The sequence below is a fragment of the Capra hircus genome, chromosome 26, assembly GCF_001704415.2.
Source record: "Capra hircus breed San Clemente chromosome 26, ASM170441v1, whole genome shotgun sequence".
Taxonomy (NCBI): Eukaryota; Metazoa; Chordata; class Mammalia; order Artiodactyla; family Bovidae; genus Capra; species Capra hircus.
In genome coordinates, this window is record NC_030833.1 from 38,329,710 (window position 1) to 38,349,269 (window position 19,560).

A 19,560-nucleotide genomic window follows, 5' to 3' on the forward strand; every position below is an offset into this window, starting at 1 on the left:
TTGCTCCTTTCTGTAAATATTTATAGAGCTTTTTTTAAAATTGTATTGACTGACCAGACCTAGCAGAACAATGCTGAATAATTAAAATCTACTTAAAAAATTTTTTTAAATTTTATGTTGGAGCATAGCCAGTTAACAATATTGTGATAGTTTCAGGTGTACATGAAAGGGACTCAGCCATACAGACACATGTATCCATTCTCCCCTCAAATCCCCTCCCATCCAGGCTGCCACATAACACTGAGCAGAGTTCTCTGTGCTATAAGTAGGTCCATATTGGTTACCAAGGAGCAGTGTGTACATGTTCATTCCAAACTACCTATCTCTCTCCTCCATTCTTCCCCCTGGCAACCATAAGTTAAAATCTACTTATTTAATATTTCATTAATATGCTTTCAGCCAAGATATATAGACTGTGTACACTTTTAATAATTGTGATTACATTTATTTTAAAATTTTTAAATCTTTACCATTCTTGATGTTAGGGAAAGCAAGATGTGTAGGTGAACTTCTGTTTTCAGTCGCTTCTTTCTTTTGGTTAACAGTTGAAATAACACTGCTGAAAGCAGAAATCTGGCCTTTGAATCCTCTGTCCAAACCCTAAAAACAGAAAAGTTAACACTGCAGCATAATTCCTACTAGGTGTATTTAATTTTACTGTAAAAATCATAAACATTTATAATAGAGATTTTAGTTTGATAACAGATGCATGATAGATAAAACATATATATAATATTGACTTACCTTTTCTAGGACCAATTGTTTTAAGTATAAAATGAAAATAGTCATACCATCTAATGGCTTGTAAGTTGACAGAGTTTGGAAGTAGGGATAATAACAGCACCTTTCTCACAGGGTTATTGTGAGGTTTAGCTGAGATAATGTGTGTAAAGCAATGCGTTTTCTTGTCTTCTGATGCAACTTTAAAAGCTCAAGTAAAAAGATAAACCCTTTAGAGTTCATTTCTCTCCAAATATGTGATTAGACTTTCAGTATAAGGGGATTAAAAAAAACAGGGCTAAGCAACTTAAGTGCAAATAACAGAGCAATCTGCCTATAGCATAAAATCTATCCATTAACATACTTTCCACAAAATAATACCTATAAAATTCATAATATATAATCAATGTGCACTTTAATTATAAATAAAATCACATTACCAGGTCAATACTCAGTTATAAAGCTAGCTCAGGGCTTATTCTCAGTTCTCAGCTCTTTACAACTTACACTATATTCCAGTTTCCAGATGCTTAATCAAACACAGTGGTTAAATTCTTCCCTAACATTCACCTTTTTACACTGAAGATATGTTAATTTGTTTGCCTTCAGAGGAGAGCTTCTTTTTCATTTTCTTCTACATTTACCAGACTGATTTTCACTTACCTTTTCAGAATTAGCTCAGGTACCATGTAGCAAAAATATACACTCACCAAATATTTACTCTCCCACATCACCCACTCTCTTACAGCTAAATGAAACTATCTAATTCTAACAGGCTGCACGTGGAGGTGGTGTTGGCCATCGGTGGACCAGAAAGTACTAAGGCATTTAAGGCTGGTGGTAAATCACCAGCTCCTTTTCCTCCTTTCACTGTGACAATCACAGAGGCTCCGAGCCGAGATGTGAGAGCATCCATGGGCTCAGGTCCCCCAATCGCTATGTGGAGCAGAGGCACTGATAGCCAACAGCGGCTTATACAACTAACAGTAAATGCACCTTTAGAATTGCCAAACACTGAAATTTGGGACAACTTTGTAAGTGCAGTCTAACCCATTCTGTCATAACTTCTCTGCAAAGCATTTTCTGGTGGCCACCATTTCCACAAAAATCCATCACTCTTATTTATGCTTGAGATTTACTTAACTTATTCCACTGAAATTATAATTTTTTTAAAAAATATATACTGGTCCTTCACGTTGGACTTGAAATTCCTTATTCATCACAGAGCTTGACATCCAGTGAATCCTGTGCACAGAGCTTATACTTCAGAGTAAATTTATTTTTCTTTTAGAGAGATTGGTATAGAAAATAACCCAGAAAAAATCAGATACACAGAATTTAAAAGTTTCTAGACTTGAGACTTTTTAAAAATTAGCTATCTAACCCCTTTATTTCACAGATGAGGAAAACAGTATTGAGATTCACCTAAAGTCATTCAGCTAACAAGCAACAGAAATGTGATGGGCACTAAATGAGAACTTAAAGAATGCTTCCCTAAGGAAAGTACATGTATACAACTCTGTGTATGCACCATCTTTGGCTGCTCACAGAACACGTTTTGTTTTGTTTTGTTTTGTTTTTTGGTTCTTGTTTGTTAGCTTGTTTGCTTTTTGGCTAGATTTAGGCTCAATGAAGTCTGAATCAGTATTTCTGTTAGGATTAGCCTACATGATCCAGCCTACAAAAGTTAAACAACTGAAATAAAGTCTTCTTCTAACAGATGCCTGAAGTTTCAGAATCACAGATAGTATCAACAAGGGTCTTGTACAGAGCCTATGCCACACTGGATTTTCCATAAATGATTACTCTTGTGACAACAACACTTAAAACAAGTCATGTACTGAGTGCTTGGTAGAAGGAAATGGCAACCCACTCCAGTGTTCTTGCCTGGAGAATCTCCGGGACAGAGGAGCCTGGTGGGCTGCCGTCTGTGGGGTCGCACAGAGTCAGATGCGACTTAGCAGCAGCAGCAGATGCATACTACTAATTATAATAGGTGCTTTAATACAACATTTCTATGAGGTACATATTTACACCCCATTTTACAAAGGAGGAAACTGAAATACCATACCAAAGTTCACAGAGCTGGAAAGTGGGAATTCAAACTAGTCTGAATGACCTTGCTTACTACAGTAGCTATCACTTATTAAGAGCTGAGCATGAGACAGTAAGTGTGTTCCATTTATCAGCCTGTTTTCACAACACTTGCAGCTGATATTCTCTTCTCTGCTTTTATAGATATATGCCGAATGAAATTTAACAGCTTTGGGAGCAACTCACCTAACCAGAGGAAATCAACGTAAGTGGAAAAGCTAACTGTACTTTAAGGAACCCTCTGATATCCTAGCAATCTGGGAAAGGCTCAATATTTTATTTTATTTTCCTCCTCTTTCCTCTACCCCTTCTTAATAAGAGATTCCAGAGAACATTGCTTGACTCACTTGTGGAATCTTCAAATAATAATTTAAAAACCCACAAGTAACTGACTGAATCAACAAAAGCATTTAACAACTATCAGTTCTAATCTCTAACAGATTTATAATGTAGATTCCCAAGGAGGAGAGACAAAATTGGAGAAAAAGATTAATAAAAGAGTCATATGCAATCATTTTCTATAAAAGTCTTAGTAAATTACATACTTTGCATAACTTTGATAAATTAAAACATTATGCTCAAGTTCACAGAACTGATTAGAAAAATAAAATAACCCATACATTTGAAAAAGTATTATCATTCCTTGCTATAAATATTATGATACTTACGTAAGAACTGTATTAACTTCTGGGGCCAAGTTTGTTTATTTGTATGTTTTGTCCTATCAAACACCTTAAATAATACTGGGAATGAATGTCAAATTTGATATACATATATTTCATTTATGCATGAGAGTTGATAAAAGTAGCCAGCCTATAAAATGAGGTCAATGATGGCCCCTTGGAACTTTGCCATGTTGCTGTTGTTTAGTCACTAAGTCGTGTCCAACTCTTCGCAACCCCATGGACTGCAGCCCACCAGGCTCCTCTGTCCATGGGATTTCTCAGGCAAGAATACTGAGTGTGTTGCCATTTTCTTCTCCAGAGGATCTTCCCGACTCAGGGATCGAACTTACATCTCCTGAACTGGCAGGTGGGTTCTTTACCACTGACCTACGAGGGAAGCCCAGAACTTTGTTAACTTAGCTGTAAATGTTTACAATAAATTAATATACCAAAGGTTTTTTCATTGATAACTGTCACTGATGTTATCTAAGATTGAGCAACTTAGAGGATTTAAAGAGCAGTGTAGTTGCAGTACAGAATCAGAAAGGGAGAATGGTCCAGTGAGGTGAGATTGGAAAGATAGGCAGGGACAATACTATGAATCCTTCCAATCCTGGAAGGGGACAGGGAACAGTCGTGGAGGACTTGTAAAAAGGGCGTGACATAATTATATCTGTATCTTAGGAAAATCACTGTCAGTAGGTAGGGAATAGACTGTAGGGGAGCAATACCAGAAGGATACATCACGTCTACTTACTGCGAGAAATAAGTCTAAACTGAGAAAGGAGTTAAGGAAATGAAGAATGACAGCCAAAGGTATGGCAAAATAGCAAGAGTTATTTCAGGTCATAATGAGAATCAGAGAACACTTCGATAAATCATAAACTAAATGAAATGAACAATGTAAACTGCTTTATTTCAAATTTCAGGAAAAATACTTTGCCACCTCACCATAAAGAAGAGGGCATATGATTAAAGACTATTGACTATGCCAAAGCCTTTGACTGTGTGGATCACAACAACTGTGGAAAATTCTTAAAGAGATGGCAATACCAGACCATCTTACCTGCCTCCTGAGAAATCTGTATGCAGGTCAAGAAGCAACTGTTAGAACTGGACATGGAAAAACAGACTGGCTCCAAATCGGGAATGGAGTATGTCAAAGCCATATATTGTCACCCTGCTTATTTAACTTATATGCAGAGTACATCATGAGAAACGCTAGGCTGGATGAAGCATACGCTGGAATCAAGATTGCTGGGAGAAATATCAATAACCTCAGTTATGCAGATGACACCACACCTATGGCAGAAAGCGAAGAACTAAAGAGCCTCTTGATGATAGTTAAAGAGGAGAGTGAAAAATTTGGCTTAAAACTCAACATTCAGAAAACTAAGATCATGGCATCTGGTCCCATCACTTTATGGCAAGTAGATGTGGAAACAATGGAAACAGTGGCAGACTCTATTTTGGGGGCTCCAAAATCACTGCAGATAGTGATTGCAGCCATGAAATTAAAAGACGCTTACTCCTTGGAAGAAAAGTTATGACCAACCTAGACAGCATATTAAAAAGCAGAGACATTACTTCACCAACAAAGGTCCATCTAGTAAAAGCTATGGTTTTTCCAATGGTCATGTATAGATGTGAGAGTTGGACCAGAAAGAAAGCTGAGCACCAAAGAATTGATGCTTTTGAACTGTGGTGCTGGAGAAGACTCTTGAGAGTCCCTTGGACTGCAAGAAGATCCAACCAGTCCATCCTAAAGGAAATCAGTCCTGAATATTCATTGGAAGGACTGATGCTAAAGCTGAAACTTCAGTACTTAGGCCACCTGATGGGAAGAACTGACTCACTGGCAAAGACCCTGATGCTGGGAAAGATTGAAAGCGGGAGGAGAAGAGGATGACAGAGGATGAGATGGTTAGATGGCATCACCGACTCAATGGACATGAGTTTGAGTAGACTCTGGGAGTTGTTGATGGACAGGGAGGCCTGGCGTGCTGCAGTCCATGGGGTTGCAAAGAGTCGGACACGACTGAGCAACTGAACTGAAGAACTGAAGAAAATTCTAGACTGGGTTATATAAATGTATTTGTGGAATGACTAGAAAGGGAACCAATGGTCGCTAGGCAAAAATATGTGTCTCATGCCAAAATAATGTAATTTTTCTAGCTGACAGGGTTATCATCATGCTACTGTCATGTAGCAACTGCTCTGCAAAACTAGAATAAGGGCAAAACCATGGAAACACTGGCAAATATGACATGAGCTTACAAAGAACATGAAGAATGAATGACCAAAAAAGATATGAAATCTAAGAGAAGATCATATGTTAAAAATGAAGGAAGGATCATCAAGAAAAAAGTGGTCAGCAATGCTGAATAATGAACAGTGGCTAGGTCTAAAGTGTGCCTACGAGCATGTGCAGCTGTGAAATCTTGGGGACAAAGGAGACAACAGATTTTCGGGAGAAACTGCCACTGCTCGTGGCAGAAGCTGTATGAAATAGTTTGGCAAACGCATGGGAAGTCAGGAGGTGAAAGCACTGAGTAGGATTTGCTCTGTCCAGAAGCTTTATGGAAGGGTACAAAGATGTGAGGGAAGATACACTGAGCGTGTTATCATGGCTGCCAAATCCAGGGGTCGCGTCTATCGACCCCAGAGCATTACTGCTGTTCTTTGTGCAGCAAAGGCCACAGATTGGAGCAGGGACAGGCACTCAACCAAAAGGCAGCCATCTGTCGATCGGGTGGCCACACATTAGGTGGCCTGGCATACAGGACACTGATGCTTCCTAATATGTCAGTCAGAGAAGGTCTTTCCAGATTTCAGATGGAGGAATACGGAAAGGAGCAAGCAGCCAAGAATGAGAGAAAAGCAGGCGCACAGAGAGCAGCTGGTCTCTGTTCCTGCCTGCTTTCTGGTTCTATCTATGTATGTTATTTCCATAAATCCCCCTTTTCCAAAAGGAGGCATATATGGCCTGATTTTCTGTTCCTTGTGATCAAAAAAGCTTAACATGAGAAAAAAAATAAATCCCTGGTCTAATAAGTCTCTTGCTTATAAGATGACTGTACCCTTGATACTTCACACTTGAGATGACAAGAAATAAATCATGGACAATTTCACAGGTTGACAGTGTACTACAGATAAATAAGAACAAATTCTCAAAATAGCAGATGCCCCCACACTAGCTTGCACAAGAGAAACATTCCCATAGCCTAATACTTCCATGAGAATGCAGGGTCGCATGTTGTTCGATGGTAAACTGACTAAAAACTAGAGAATCAAGATGCTATTGAGTGCTAATAGGACATGAGTAAATTTAAGGTTAGGGAACATTACAAGTCTTCTAAGAATTGGACCTACCACCGTTATTACATCTGGTTCCCTGAGGAGTTTTGTCTATGAGCAACTGTTGTCTATGAGTCCTAAGTAAGTCCCACACTAGAGATGACATCCTGGAATGTGGCCAGCCTACAAACAGTGGGCTGCATGTGTTCAAGAACAGATAGTGGCAGGATACCCAACCAGCTGTTACAGAGGAAGAAGAAGTACAAATAGGGAACACAGGGGGAAAGAGACGCTGAGAATTCATTGAGGAGAAAACCTCAAAACGCACCCAGTGTAATAAACAAGACTCAACTCTCTAGGTAGAGGCTGACCATGAGTTTAACGAACAGCTGAAAAATTTTATGTGGTGATTGCAAAACTAATCAAAGAACATATTTCTTTCAAGCAGCTAACATAGACCTCAATGGTCTTTTTGACTATATAATCACACAGATTATATGTAAGATTATAATAGTTTCAAGAAATTAAATATAATTTCAAAAAATTAAATAGAATGATATTAAATGGAATACCTGTTTTTCCCTGTTAATCTATAATTAAATCCTGTTGACCTTATTTTAAATTTTAATACATGAGCTCCTACTTCCAACATTTACTGAGGAACAGACTATATCTGCTTGGAGAAGGCAATGGCACCCCGACTCCAGTACTCTTGCCTGGAGAATCCCGTGGACGGAGGAGCCTGGTGGGCTGCAGTCCATGGGGTGGCTAAGAGTCGGACACGACTGAGCCACTTCACTTTCACTTTTCACTTTCATGCACTGGAGAAGGAAATGGCAACCCACTCCAGTGTTTTTGCCTGGAAAATCCCAGGGACGGGGGAGCCTGTTGGGCTGCCATCTATGGGGTCGCACAGAGTCGGACACGACTGACGCGACTTAGCAGCAGCAGACTACATCTGAGTTAAATTTCTGATTTATCATATTTTTCTATTAGAGGTCAATAAGAAGGATACTCATGGTTTTCCATCATAGCTTTTATATTTTACATTGAATACCAAGTTCTTTTTATATTCAAAATTCGGATAAAATTTACTTTGGTCATCTACTCTTCCACCAAAAGCTGCCTTAGAATATAAAACATTTTCATTCACATTCTAAACCAATCTTTTTTCTTGGTCACACTGCACAGCGTGTGGGGTCATAGTTTCCTGACGATGGACTGAACCAGTGCCTCCTGTAGTGGAAGCGGCTGAGCCCTAACCACGGGGCATTTCCTAAACCAATCTTTGGTAAAAGAATAACTGCTGGAATAACAGCAGTTAAAAGAATAACACTGCCCCACTCCAGTGTTCTTGCCTGGAGAGTCCCAGGGATGGCGGAGCCTGGTGGGCTGCCGTCTATGGGGTTGCAGGGAGTCGGACACAACTGAAGCGACTTAGTCGCAGCAGCAGCTGTTCCATCATGAAATACTTTTTAAAACCAAAATATCTCACTATATTTCTCACTATATATATCTCTCACTATATATCTTTGAGGTGAAATATTTTAAATTGTATACACAATTCATTATTTTGTACTGTTTACAAAATTCATTATTCTTAACATCCATTGACCATTTATGCTAAAGCCTTTGACTGTGTGGATCACAATGGTGGAAAATTCTTAGAGATGGGAATACGAGACCACAGTACCTTTCTCCCGAGAAACATATATGCATGTCAAGATGCAACAGTTAGAACCATACATGGAACAACTAACTGGCTCAAAACTGGGAAAGGAGTATGCCAAGGCTGCATATTGTCTCCCTGCTTATTTAACTTCTATGCAGAGTACATCATGAGAAATGTGGGGTTGGATGAATCACAAACTGGAATCAAGATTGCCGGGAGAAATATCAGCAACATCACATATGCAGATGATACCACTCTAATGGCAGAAAGTGAAGAGGAACTAAAGAGCCTCTTGATGAGGGTGAAAGAGGACAGTGAAAAACCTGGCTTGAAACTCAACATTAAAAAGCTAAGATCACGGCATCCAGTGCCATCACTTCGCAGCAAATAGATGGAGAAAAAGCAGAAGTAGCGACAGATTTTATTTTCTTGGGTTCCAAAATCACTGCAGACAGTGATTGCAGCTATGAAATTAAAAGATGCTTGCTCCTTGGAAGAAAAGCTATGACAAACCTAGACAGCATATTCAAAGGGACATCCCTTTACCGACAAAGGTCCATATAGTCAAAGCTAAGGTTTTTCGAGTAGTCATATAAGGATGTGAGAGCCGGACCATAAAGAAGGCTGAGTGCTAAAGAAGTGATCCTTTTGAATTGTGGTGCTGGAGGAAACTCTTGAGAGTCACTTGGACAGAAAGGAGATCAAACCAGTCAATTCTAAAGGAAATCAACCCTGAATATTCATTGGAAGGGCTGATGCTGAAGCTCCAATTCTTCAGCCACCTGAGGTAAAGAGCTGACTCACCGGAAAAGACCTCAAAGCTGGGAAAGATTGACGGCAGGAGGAGAAGAGGGGGACAGAAGATGAGACGGTTAGATAGTATCACCGACTCAATGGACATGAACTTGAGCAAACTCTTGGAGATGGTGGAGCACAGAGGAGCCTGGCATGCCGCAGTCTATGTGGTCACAAAGAGTTGGACATGACTTGGCGACTGAAAGGCAAACATATTTTAAACTACCAGCTTTGCAAACAGCTGGAAATGTTAGCATTTTATACCATATCAAGTGAAAATTAATGCTGCATTCTAGCTATTATATAGGTCAGATTGGCAGAAGTTTTATTTACTATAGAGATAACACACAAATGCACAGGTAGATGGATTCTACATAGAGCCGTCTTGTTTGGCTGGTGATACAAAGCTGTCATGCAGGATCCAGTCACCAGCATACGTTAAATCATGTTCAGGAGCTTTTATTTGATAAGGGATGTACATCTTTCAGAAAATGCTTCATGCAGTAAATAAACGGGTATTCTAAAATGTCCAAGAACACCTGGCTAGCTGGGAAATTCACTTACGTGGAATACCTGTCATCGGTAATACAGAACAAAAAGCACAAATGGTAATAACACAAAGGAAATTCTAGATACATTAGCATAGTGGTTTTCAAACTTTCTGGTTTCAGGACCTCTTTCCATTCTTAAAAATTATTATATGTGTGTACTCATTCCTGTTTAAACACCAATAAATCCACTTACGGACAACAACTATTTTCCCAACAAACAAAAATCAGTGAGAAGAGTGACATGGTTTACCTTTTGCAAAACGATTTTTCTATTTGTTTCTGCATTCAATTTGTTGCAGTATCATCTGTCACACAGAAAACTACACTGTACACTAGAGAGGAGGAGTGAGAACAAGACCACACAAATAACATCCTACCATCATTACAAAGGCAGTGCTGACCTCATGGACATCTTCAAGGACACTGAGGACCACATGTTGAGGACTGCTATGGTGGAAGTAAACAGTAATCAGCATGCAGAATGAATCTAAGAAATCTTGGGAGAACAAGAAGGCAACATTTACATCTGCTCTAATACAAGCATTTGCCCCATGTGGCTGTTGAGGACTTGAAATGTGCCAGTAAGTGTAAAATACACAGTTTTCAAAGACTTAGTATGAAAAATAGGTAAAATATCTCATTAAGTGTCCATGCTGATTAAATGTTGAAATGGTTAAGTTTCTGGATATACTGGATTGAAAAACATGCTATTAAATTTTATTTTACCTCTTTTTATTATCTTTAATTAGCTATTAGAAAAATTAAAATTACATATGTGGTTCACATTTTATTTCTACTGGACAGAGCTGATATAAGTGAAAACATACTTTCCTAAACTAGATCCAATCCAACATACAATCTCAAGAAACAGGACAGAATTATTATTTTGATTCGTCATTTCTCTGCATCATTCTGGAGAAAAAGATCTGATGTAGCAAATGTAAACATGGTCTAATATGTAGATGAAGAATCAAAGATACCTGAAGGAATAAAATCTGAGTTTCTTGCTTTGGTCATTTCAGATATGTATACAGAGACAATGGCAATTTCTACACTTTCGGCCACACCTCAATGAAATTTATCTTTCAAACCCCAAAGTAAATAGTTTGGCAACATATTGTGTGTGCCAAGTCGGTTCAGTAGTGTCTGACTCTGAGACCCTATGGCCTATAGCCTGCCCAGCTCCTCTTTCCATGGGACTCTCTAGCCAAGAATACTCGAGTGGGTTGCCATGCCCTCCTCCAGGGCATCTTTCTGACCCAGGGATTGAACCCTCGTCTCTTTTGTCTCCTGCATTGGCAGGGGGGTTCTTTACCATTAGCGCCACCTGGGAAGCCTGGCAATACATTCAGTGCTCCTAATATAAAGCAGGGATCCTTCAGTCTTGTGAGTACACGGAATACCTATGATACACAGAAAAAACCTACAAAAGACTGAACGGCTTCCTGAGATACTGAGCAAAGGTTTCTGCATCAGAAGACTGGTGAACAAAGTACATTTATATGTTTTAAGTTAAAACAGTGTCACCAGGGAAGCCCTTAGATTGACAATGCTTTGCTTTACTAACTTTTAAAATAAACTGACCTAAACTACCTGTTAGGGCCACACCAGATGAGAGGCTTCAGCTGTATTTAGGGTCTAACAAAGGAGACTATTTCAGGCCCTGTTCCCAGGTAAAAAGATGTTGCTTTTCTTTTTTGTGCGTTTTTTCACAGTTCCCTATTAGGATGCTGGGTTAGAAAATCAGTGCTCTACCTCCTTCTATTAAGAAGTGAAAAGTTGGCTCCTTTCAAGGTGTGAACCTTCCTCCCCCAACTAAAAGGCACCAACTCAAGTTGAACTGTTTTCTTTAAGTGATATAAACCACAACTTTCAAGGGAGACTAAGAAGGACAGGGTTTCTGAAACAAAAGTTTAACACCAAAAAAATTACAATGCATTTGATCTTATAGATAACTGAAAATTAACCCTACTTGATATAAAGAAATGTTAGTCCAGAAGCTCAGAAATTTCAGTGTTTGCTTATCAGGATGGCAATGTGTCTTGGGAGATTTTATTATTTTACAACATAGGGGAAAAAAGCAATACCAACAGATTACCCTTATACAGCAAAATGCTACTTTTAAACTGTGTGATTTGATGAACTCACAATTCTCAATTTACTGTTCTTTCAAAAAAAGAAAGGATCGAAACCAAGTTAATTTGAAACAAACAAAGTTTTCTTTAATGACTAGGTTCAAACTTCAGACTGATTTTTCAATTAAGCTGAATTAGTAAAATTTCAATAATTTCTATTTTTAAAAGGCACATTCATCTATTATAATTATTCCCCTCAAAACGTTTCTTGACTGCTTACTAAATAAACTGTTGGCAAGTTATAAATATCAACTTAGCAACAACTAGTTATTCATATAAGGTTCAGCAGTCTAACATTTTTAAAGTGCAAGAAGGTATCCTCATAATAAATGTAGAAAACACCAAATTTCCAGAGGTTTCTCAGCTTCACCCACTTCCTTATTCATATTCTGTTGATCTTTTTCTACTCTCTCTTCCTCAATTCAAGTAAATATAAGCAAATTAATTTCCAAACAATATGCCAAAATAAGCTGCTACCCTGGGACACCAGCAGTACCCTTAAAGCCATTACTTTTCCCTTTCAAAAAAATTCTTCTGAACCCAGGAATTCCCCAGCCCTGAAGACTTCAGAGAGTGCAGGATACCTTTTAATTCAGAGGGCATGTATGTGAGCATGTGTGTGGAGTGCAGGAAGAGGAGGGAGGTGCATCAGTAATATCTACAGAGTAATACAGGTGATATCTACAGAAAAGGCTGTAAAGGGAAGTACCATAGCCACCGGATAGATTAGAAAGGGAGCTACAAATAGCAAGGCAGTATCATATTGGACCGGCTTCCCTTGGGGCTCAGTGGTAAAGAATTTGCCTGCCAATGCAAAAGACTCAGGTTCAATCCCTGGGTCAGGAAGATCCCCTGGAGAAGGCAATGGCAACCCACTCCAATACTCTCACCTGGGAAATCCCATGGACAGGGGAGCCTGGAGGGCTACAGTCCATAGCCTTGCAGAAGGGCTGGACACACCCTAACTAAATAACAACATACTGGACACTTTGGAAGTTCTCTGGTTCATAACTTACAATGACCATTTTTCTTCAGTTGTTAAATACAGTCAAATTATGTGTGTCCTAACACCCTGAACTAATTATGCAAGGGATAAGCAGGCAACTATAACATGGCTTCAAAGTTAAAAAAAAAAAAAAAAAAGTGGACAAACGACTTTTTTTAAAAGTCACTCAAAATTAAACACACTCTGGCTAAGTATTTATATAGCTACAGCCCTCCCTTTCTGTGTCTTAAGACTCTCTGATCACTTCTTTAATGAGACTGCTTTATTTTACAAGGAATTTAATGATACATTAATACCATAATGAAAACTGATATTATCAGATACATATTTCTCTCCTAAATAGTTCTATCTCTAGTAACAAGGCTTTGAACAAATTTGTTACTGGACCACATCCTCTTTCCTAATCTAAGAAATACTGCTATAGGTGGGGGTTCTAAGAACCACACGGACCCTGACCACAGACAGTACACGGAGTAAGGGAAAGAGCGTGGGTGTTTTTGTTTGTTTGTTTTGAGTCAGAAAAGTCTCAGCTGAGACCGAGTTCTGCCCCCTTACCAGCCATTTCACCCTCTGGCAAGGTGCACTATATGTAGCCTGACTCTGAGATTCCTGTCCGTGTGAACTGGGAACAGAATCTTCCTCATGATTAGAATGATCAGGTGGTTGGTGATGAATTGTGGTTGAACCAACTGACTAGATGAGAGACGTGTGGACAATGCTTAGCACAGAGAAGGTACTAAATAAATAGTAGCAATTGGAGAAGGCAATGGCGACCCACCCCAGTACTCTTGCCTGGAAAATCCCATGGACGGAGGAGCCTGGTAGGCTGCATGCAGTCCATGGGGTCGCTAAGAGTCGGATATGACCGAGCATCTTCCCTTTCACTTTTCACTTTCATGCACTGGAGAAGGAAATGGCAACCCACTCCAGTGTTTTTGCCTGGAGAATCCCAGGGACGGGGGAGCCTGGTGGGCTGCTGTCTATGGGGTCGCACAGAGTCGGACACGACTGAAGCGACTTAGCAGCAGCAGCAGCAGCAGCAATCGTTTGTATTATTTATATGTATTTCACATATGGATACATGATATACCTGTGGTTTATTAAATTACTTAAGACATCTTCACTACAACAACCTCTACTCTTCCCTATCTCAACTCTTGAGAAAAGTACAAGATTTTCCAAAAATAAGACTCTTCCAAACACCTAGATGGGCAAGTTTTACCAAAGTTCACACATACATATGTTTATTTGGAATCCTGTTGGCTGGGCTGCCTTTTTATGCCTTTTCCTCTGAGAGAATTCATCTGCAAACTTTAGAATTCTTTTCCTTTATTAGTCTTCTCTTTCATTCCACTAGATTCCACTTTGTAGGGATTCTTCCATCCCTTACACCTTATCACATGGCCATGACCCTAGTGGATGCTCCATCATCTCTCGTATGAACTGCAGAGCTCCTTCTTTGCCCTCTTTCTCCTCCCTCCTCCAGTCTAACTACCTCTAATCACTTCCACTAATTTCATTCTGTTGTTCCTTTATTTAAGAAACTCCAATGGTTTCCTGTGAAGCACAGGAAAAAAAAAAAAAGTCCCAACGTCCCTGCCTGCTGATCCGGCCCAGCCCCCATGCAATCTCATTTACCTCCCACAAGTTGCCAGCATGCTTCCACTGGGCTGACTTTATTACTCCCTAATTCTTCCCTTTAAGCCTTGTTCACGTTCTTTTCCCACTTGCTTTTGCCCATCCAAATCCTATCACCCTTCAATGGCCAGCCAGCTTAAATAATTACCGCTGCTTGAAGGCCTTTCTTCACAGTTCTGCACGCACTGATTTCCTTTCTCTGACCTCCTAGAGCGCAAATTGTTTTTATGGCACATGGTGGCTTTTACACATTGCTTTGCTTTGTTGGGTTTTCCTGTGTTAGCTCTGCCTACCCTGAGGCAGGAATCTATTTTTCTTTTTTAAACTTTGCGTTTTCTGTAGCATCTAGCCCAAAGCTAAACATAATAGAGGTTCAATAACTGGTAGTTACATTGTGGCCCAGCGGATCCATCAAGCCGGGTGACACACCCCTGATAGAATCTGTACAAACTTCTCATTTTTATTACTGGACTTCCTACCAAATCCTCTCCACATACCTCAAGACTTGCTCTCACCTTCCCCCTACTTGACAAATCTGACCTTCACTGTGGGCAAACTTTCCGTTTCCATCCTAAACTGATTTCATTCATTCCCCTTCACTGCCCTGACCTAAGTAAAGTCTAGTTCTTTCTTTCAGAGAAGGCAATGGCACCCCACTCCAGTACTCTTGCCTGGAAAATCCCATGGGCGGAGGAGCCTGGTAGGCTGCAGTCCATGGGGTCGCTAAGAGTCAGACACCACTGAGCGACTTCACTTTCACTTTCACGCATTGGAGAAGGAAATGGCACCCCACTCCAGTGCTCTTGCCTGGAGAATCCCAGGGACAGGGGAGCCTGGTGGGCTGCTGTCCATGGGGTCGCAGAGAGTCAGATATGACTGAAGTGACTTAGCAGCAGCAGCAGCAGCAGCAGCAGCAGCAGCAGCTCTTTCTTGAACCCACTTCATTTTCCATAAACCTATGCCATGAAGAATCTCCCCTTTTCTTCTCACGTGATTTAAATGATGTAGACAGACTCATCTCCACTTATCACTATTATCTGCTCCTCTTTTGACCCTTTTCTCCTTCCCTATTCACCAATTTTTTCTAACTTCCATATTACATCAGCAATTAACTTCTAATACTCTTCTCCAGTCCAATCTGTCAACTTCAGTAAATCCTCACAGCATCAGTCCTTCACCTTTCCTGCTCCCGTGAGCTCCCTGGGCCTGCAGCACTTCTCCACAGCAGCAAGGCCAAACCCCAGACACTGACAGGCTTCTGAGGGCTCTATCTTGGGCCCTTGAGCCACTCTAACTAGGAACCACCTTAACTGCCATTTCTCTCAATTCCCCACTACACCTGATTTCTGTTGGGCCTCATTCACTTAACCTGTACCTTTGACTATGCCATTTCAAATGCTGCTCCATAAACTAAGCAGACTTGGGGCAGTGTAGTTAAAACACAGACTCCAAGGAACTTTTTATTCAGTACACAGAGCATCAATTTTCAATCTTAGCTACCCCTGAGAATTAAAAAAAAAAAAAAAAATAGGTGCCTGAGCCCCACTCCCAGAATTGATCTAATTGGCCTGCATCTGGGCCTGAGCAATGATGGCTTCAAAAGTTCCCATTCCCCCATGCAGCAGAAGTTGAGAACTGGTGAGCAAAAGTGAGATCTAGGAACCTGGACTTCACCAAGCTACCAAGGGATCCTGGTGGTCAGTCGGGTTTGTGTGTTAGGCACCTCCTGGCTGGAATGGACTTCCTGCATGCTTAGGAAGTTGTAGGCTCAATCACGGTAGGGTTGTTTTTCCAGCACCCTCAATCCCACTCCTGCACCTTTTAAAAAAAATTTCTGGGATACAGTCCCAACTCTTCAAGTGTAATCAGGGTCATCATAACCTGGCCTTCTACTTATTTTAGGGAGCTGTCACTCCAAATTATTTCCAAACTCCATAAAAATGTAATACGGTGATTTCTGGGAAATGTCAGTACTGTAAGGTTACAGTAATTAAGTCATAAACTCAAGTAACAGAGACAGAGCTGTTAACCTGGGGCAAAAAGTAAGCATCACTAAAATAGCTCAAAAAGATAAGTTATTGATAGTACTCAGCTTCCTAAGCAAACCTCCAGAAGCTCTATTTGATCCACATGGAGGCTAAAAAAGAACCAACCAGGCCACAAGCTGTCTTTCCCTGTCCCCCACACCAAGGCTTTCCCATCTATACTGGTGAGCTTGGACGTCATCCAGGCTGCCTGGCTTTCTCGCCCTCAGGAGGCTCAAGTGCACATTTTCTTGACTAACGCTTTTCACTGCGATCACTCAGAATTCCAGCTCTAGAAATCTCTCTTTAACAAATACACACCAAGTATCTTCATTACTGGCTAAGTTTCTCATCCTCCCCCTTGCTCTCCTAACTCTCGCTGCAAAACCTGAGAACTCCTTTTCTCGCCTGACGTGACTCAAAACCTCAGTGCTAATGATAAACTCTATCATTTCAAAGAGTCTGAAATTCTGAATGTCATTAAAAAAACAAAAACCTGTCATTAAAACACACAAAAAACAATGTTACCCACTCTGCTTGTAAGGCGCCAGAAATTGCCTTCAAAAATCTCAAGTCTTCATTCTTATCCTCTTCTAATTTAACCTGTTTTTCCAAGGTTTTATTCAAGACCTTAAGAAACTTTCTGAACTCTGTTCTTCTGTCTGTCCAGCAGTACAAGCCTATATTCCTTTGTTCACACTTATGAAATCCTCTAAGCTCTTAATACTGAAAGAGCTTATTTGGTAACTAAACATGTACCTGAACTGAACTTTTTGACAATCCAACCTGAGCTGAACTGATAGGAAGCTACTGATAGACCTTATCTCATTTAGCGTGAACAACCCACACTTTTCACTGCAGAGTTATTAGTATGCTTAATTATGAGGAACTGGCCAGGACCCCACTGTGGATAGTATACATGATGTATATAAATTAACTTTCTAAAATCCAAAGAACTCTCAATTTCAAAGCCCCTGAAGATAACAGTCTGTAGACCTATGTCCACACTGTATCAATTTCTCCAAGTTTTTTTCCAAGCCTTCGATTTTTCAATTACACAGAAATAAGTAAGTTTTGGGGAGCGTCCTTACTTGAGGACCTAAACCGATTAACACAACTGTTCGTATAAGCATGCACGCATTCATTGTTTTAAACTGACTTAGAAATAAACTGCTGAAATACTATTTGCCAGTTAAGAACATCCCAGATAAGCTCCAAAAGCCCAGGAAATCAACAGCAAGAACTGGGTCTATAAGCAGCTGAGTGACAAATTTCCTCAAAGCATTTCCCAAAGTAATTTCTACCTGCAACTCCAATTTACCAATCAACTGTAGTAATTTTTTTTAAGTGTCTGTCTACACTTTGCTGTGATTTAAGGTATGGTGCGCGTTCTAACAATTTTCAGTTATCACAATCCTTAGACATTTTCCAAAAAACCTACTGAATCAAACGTTATTTCTATAACATTTTAAATTAGAGTTAGCTATTTTAGTAAGTTCTTAGTCATTTAAGAGGGAGGTTTTAGGAAATGAATTGCAACCAGGAATAAGGAAAATGTATCATGTTCTCTAAACTTTTACTATTTTGTCACACAGGCTGCATAAGTCATGCTCTTTAAATGTACTGAAGTTTCAAGAAGTATATAAATATGGGATCAAATGAAAAAATCTAAAAAATTAGAGGTTAATTTTGTGTGTGTGTGCGCTCCAAAGTAAACAGTCATAACCACCAGTAAAAGTAGGGAAGAGGGGCTGTCCCATTACATCATCTGGCAATCTGTAGTTTGAAGCCTGAAAGCGCTCTCCAAATAATCCTTAAGAAAATCCAGCTGGGAAATCCTCCCCGAGAAGCTTACACCCCTTGAGTTTAAATATAAGGTTAAAAAAGCTTCCCCACCTTACGTCACATGTCTGTACCATATGAAAAAGAAAACCCATCACCGAGACATCTACCTCCCACTATCCTGACAGCAAACGAAAGGTCACAATTAAGTGGAAACTCGCCTCAGAGCCTGTTCAATCTGAAGGAGGAACGGAAAGAAAAAGCGAAGAAAAGGGGAGAAATCTTCGCTCTCCCACGGCAGGCGGCTCAGCGGAAAACCCACTCCCGCCTGCCTGACACCTTATCCTCATCCAAGAGACGATGGACTCCAAAAAGCTGGTCATTTCCTTAGAGAAAGAGGGAAGCCCCCAAACCAGAAAATGACCGAAAACAGCCAGCTGACTCGGCCACCCCGGCATTCCCCGAGGGTGGAAGGTGCAGCTCGAGAAATGATCACGGCTGTCCCCGAGACACAACTCGATTTCAGCCCGAGGAAGGGCAGCCTGAGCGCTTCTCCCCGGGCGGGTCCGGGGCTCCCTGGAGGAGAAGCGGGTCCCCGGGCGCCCCTCGCCCCCCTCGCGACCGGCCGTCGGGGCGCCCTGCGGCCCCCGCCCGGCACCTACCGCAGGGGCACTGGCGCCAGCCGACACGATGGGCGGCAGCTTCTCACGCTCGGGTTCCTTCCCTTTCTTCTCCTCGGGCGCAGACGCCGCCACCGCCGGCGGCGCGGCGGGCGAGGGCACCCGATCCGCTTCACTCATGTCGGGCCGGGCGGCTGGAGCGCGAGGCGGCGGCAGCGGCGGCGGCGGCCAGGCTGCGGCTGGGGTTGGCGCTGCTGCCGCCGCGGCCGCGAGAGGGCTCTGGGCCACCGCGTCCAGCCTCCGCCGCCGCTCCGCCCCCGCCCGCCCCCGCCCGCGCCCGCGCCCGCGCCGCGCCCGCGCTCGCGTCGCGCGCGCGCCCGGATGCCCGCCCCGCCCCCGCCCCCGCCCCCGCTCGCGGGGCCAGTCCGCCCGCGGCTCCCGCCGGCTCCTCGCCTCTGTCGCCCGCTCCTCGCCCCCGGCTCGGCTCGCGGGGAGCGGGGCCCGGACGCTGGCCGCTGCCACCCTCGCTGCCCCGGGGGCCGGGAGAGGAGGCGCCGCAGC

At 41.6% G+C, this 19,560-nt stretch overlaps 1 protein-coding gene across 1 annotated transcript in view; it reads right to left on the bottom strand.

The window, feature by feature from the left end:
- HECTD2 (HECT domain E3 ubiquitin protein ligase 2) overlaps positions 1 to 19,256 on the bottom strand; it is a 71,748-nt gene extending 52,492 nt beyond the window's left edge. Inside the window, exons 1-2 of the mRNA XM_018041486.1 lie at positions 19,042 to 19,256; positions 471 to 600 (exon numbers count right to left, since the gene is read on the bottom strand). Coding sequence (XP_017896975.1) covers positions 471 to 600; positions 19,042 to 19,179 — 268 coding nt within the window. The 5' untranslated portion in view covers positions 19,180 to 19,256. The remainder of the gene's footprint in view (positions 1 to 470; positions 601 to 19,041) is intronic.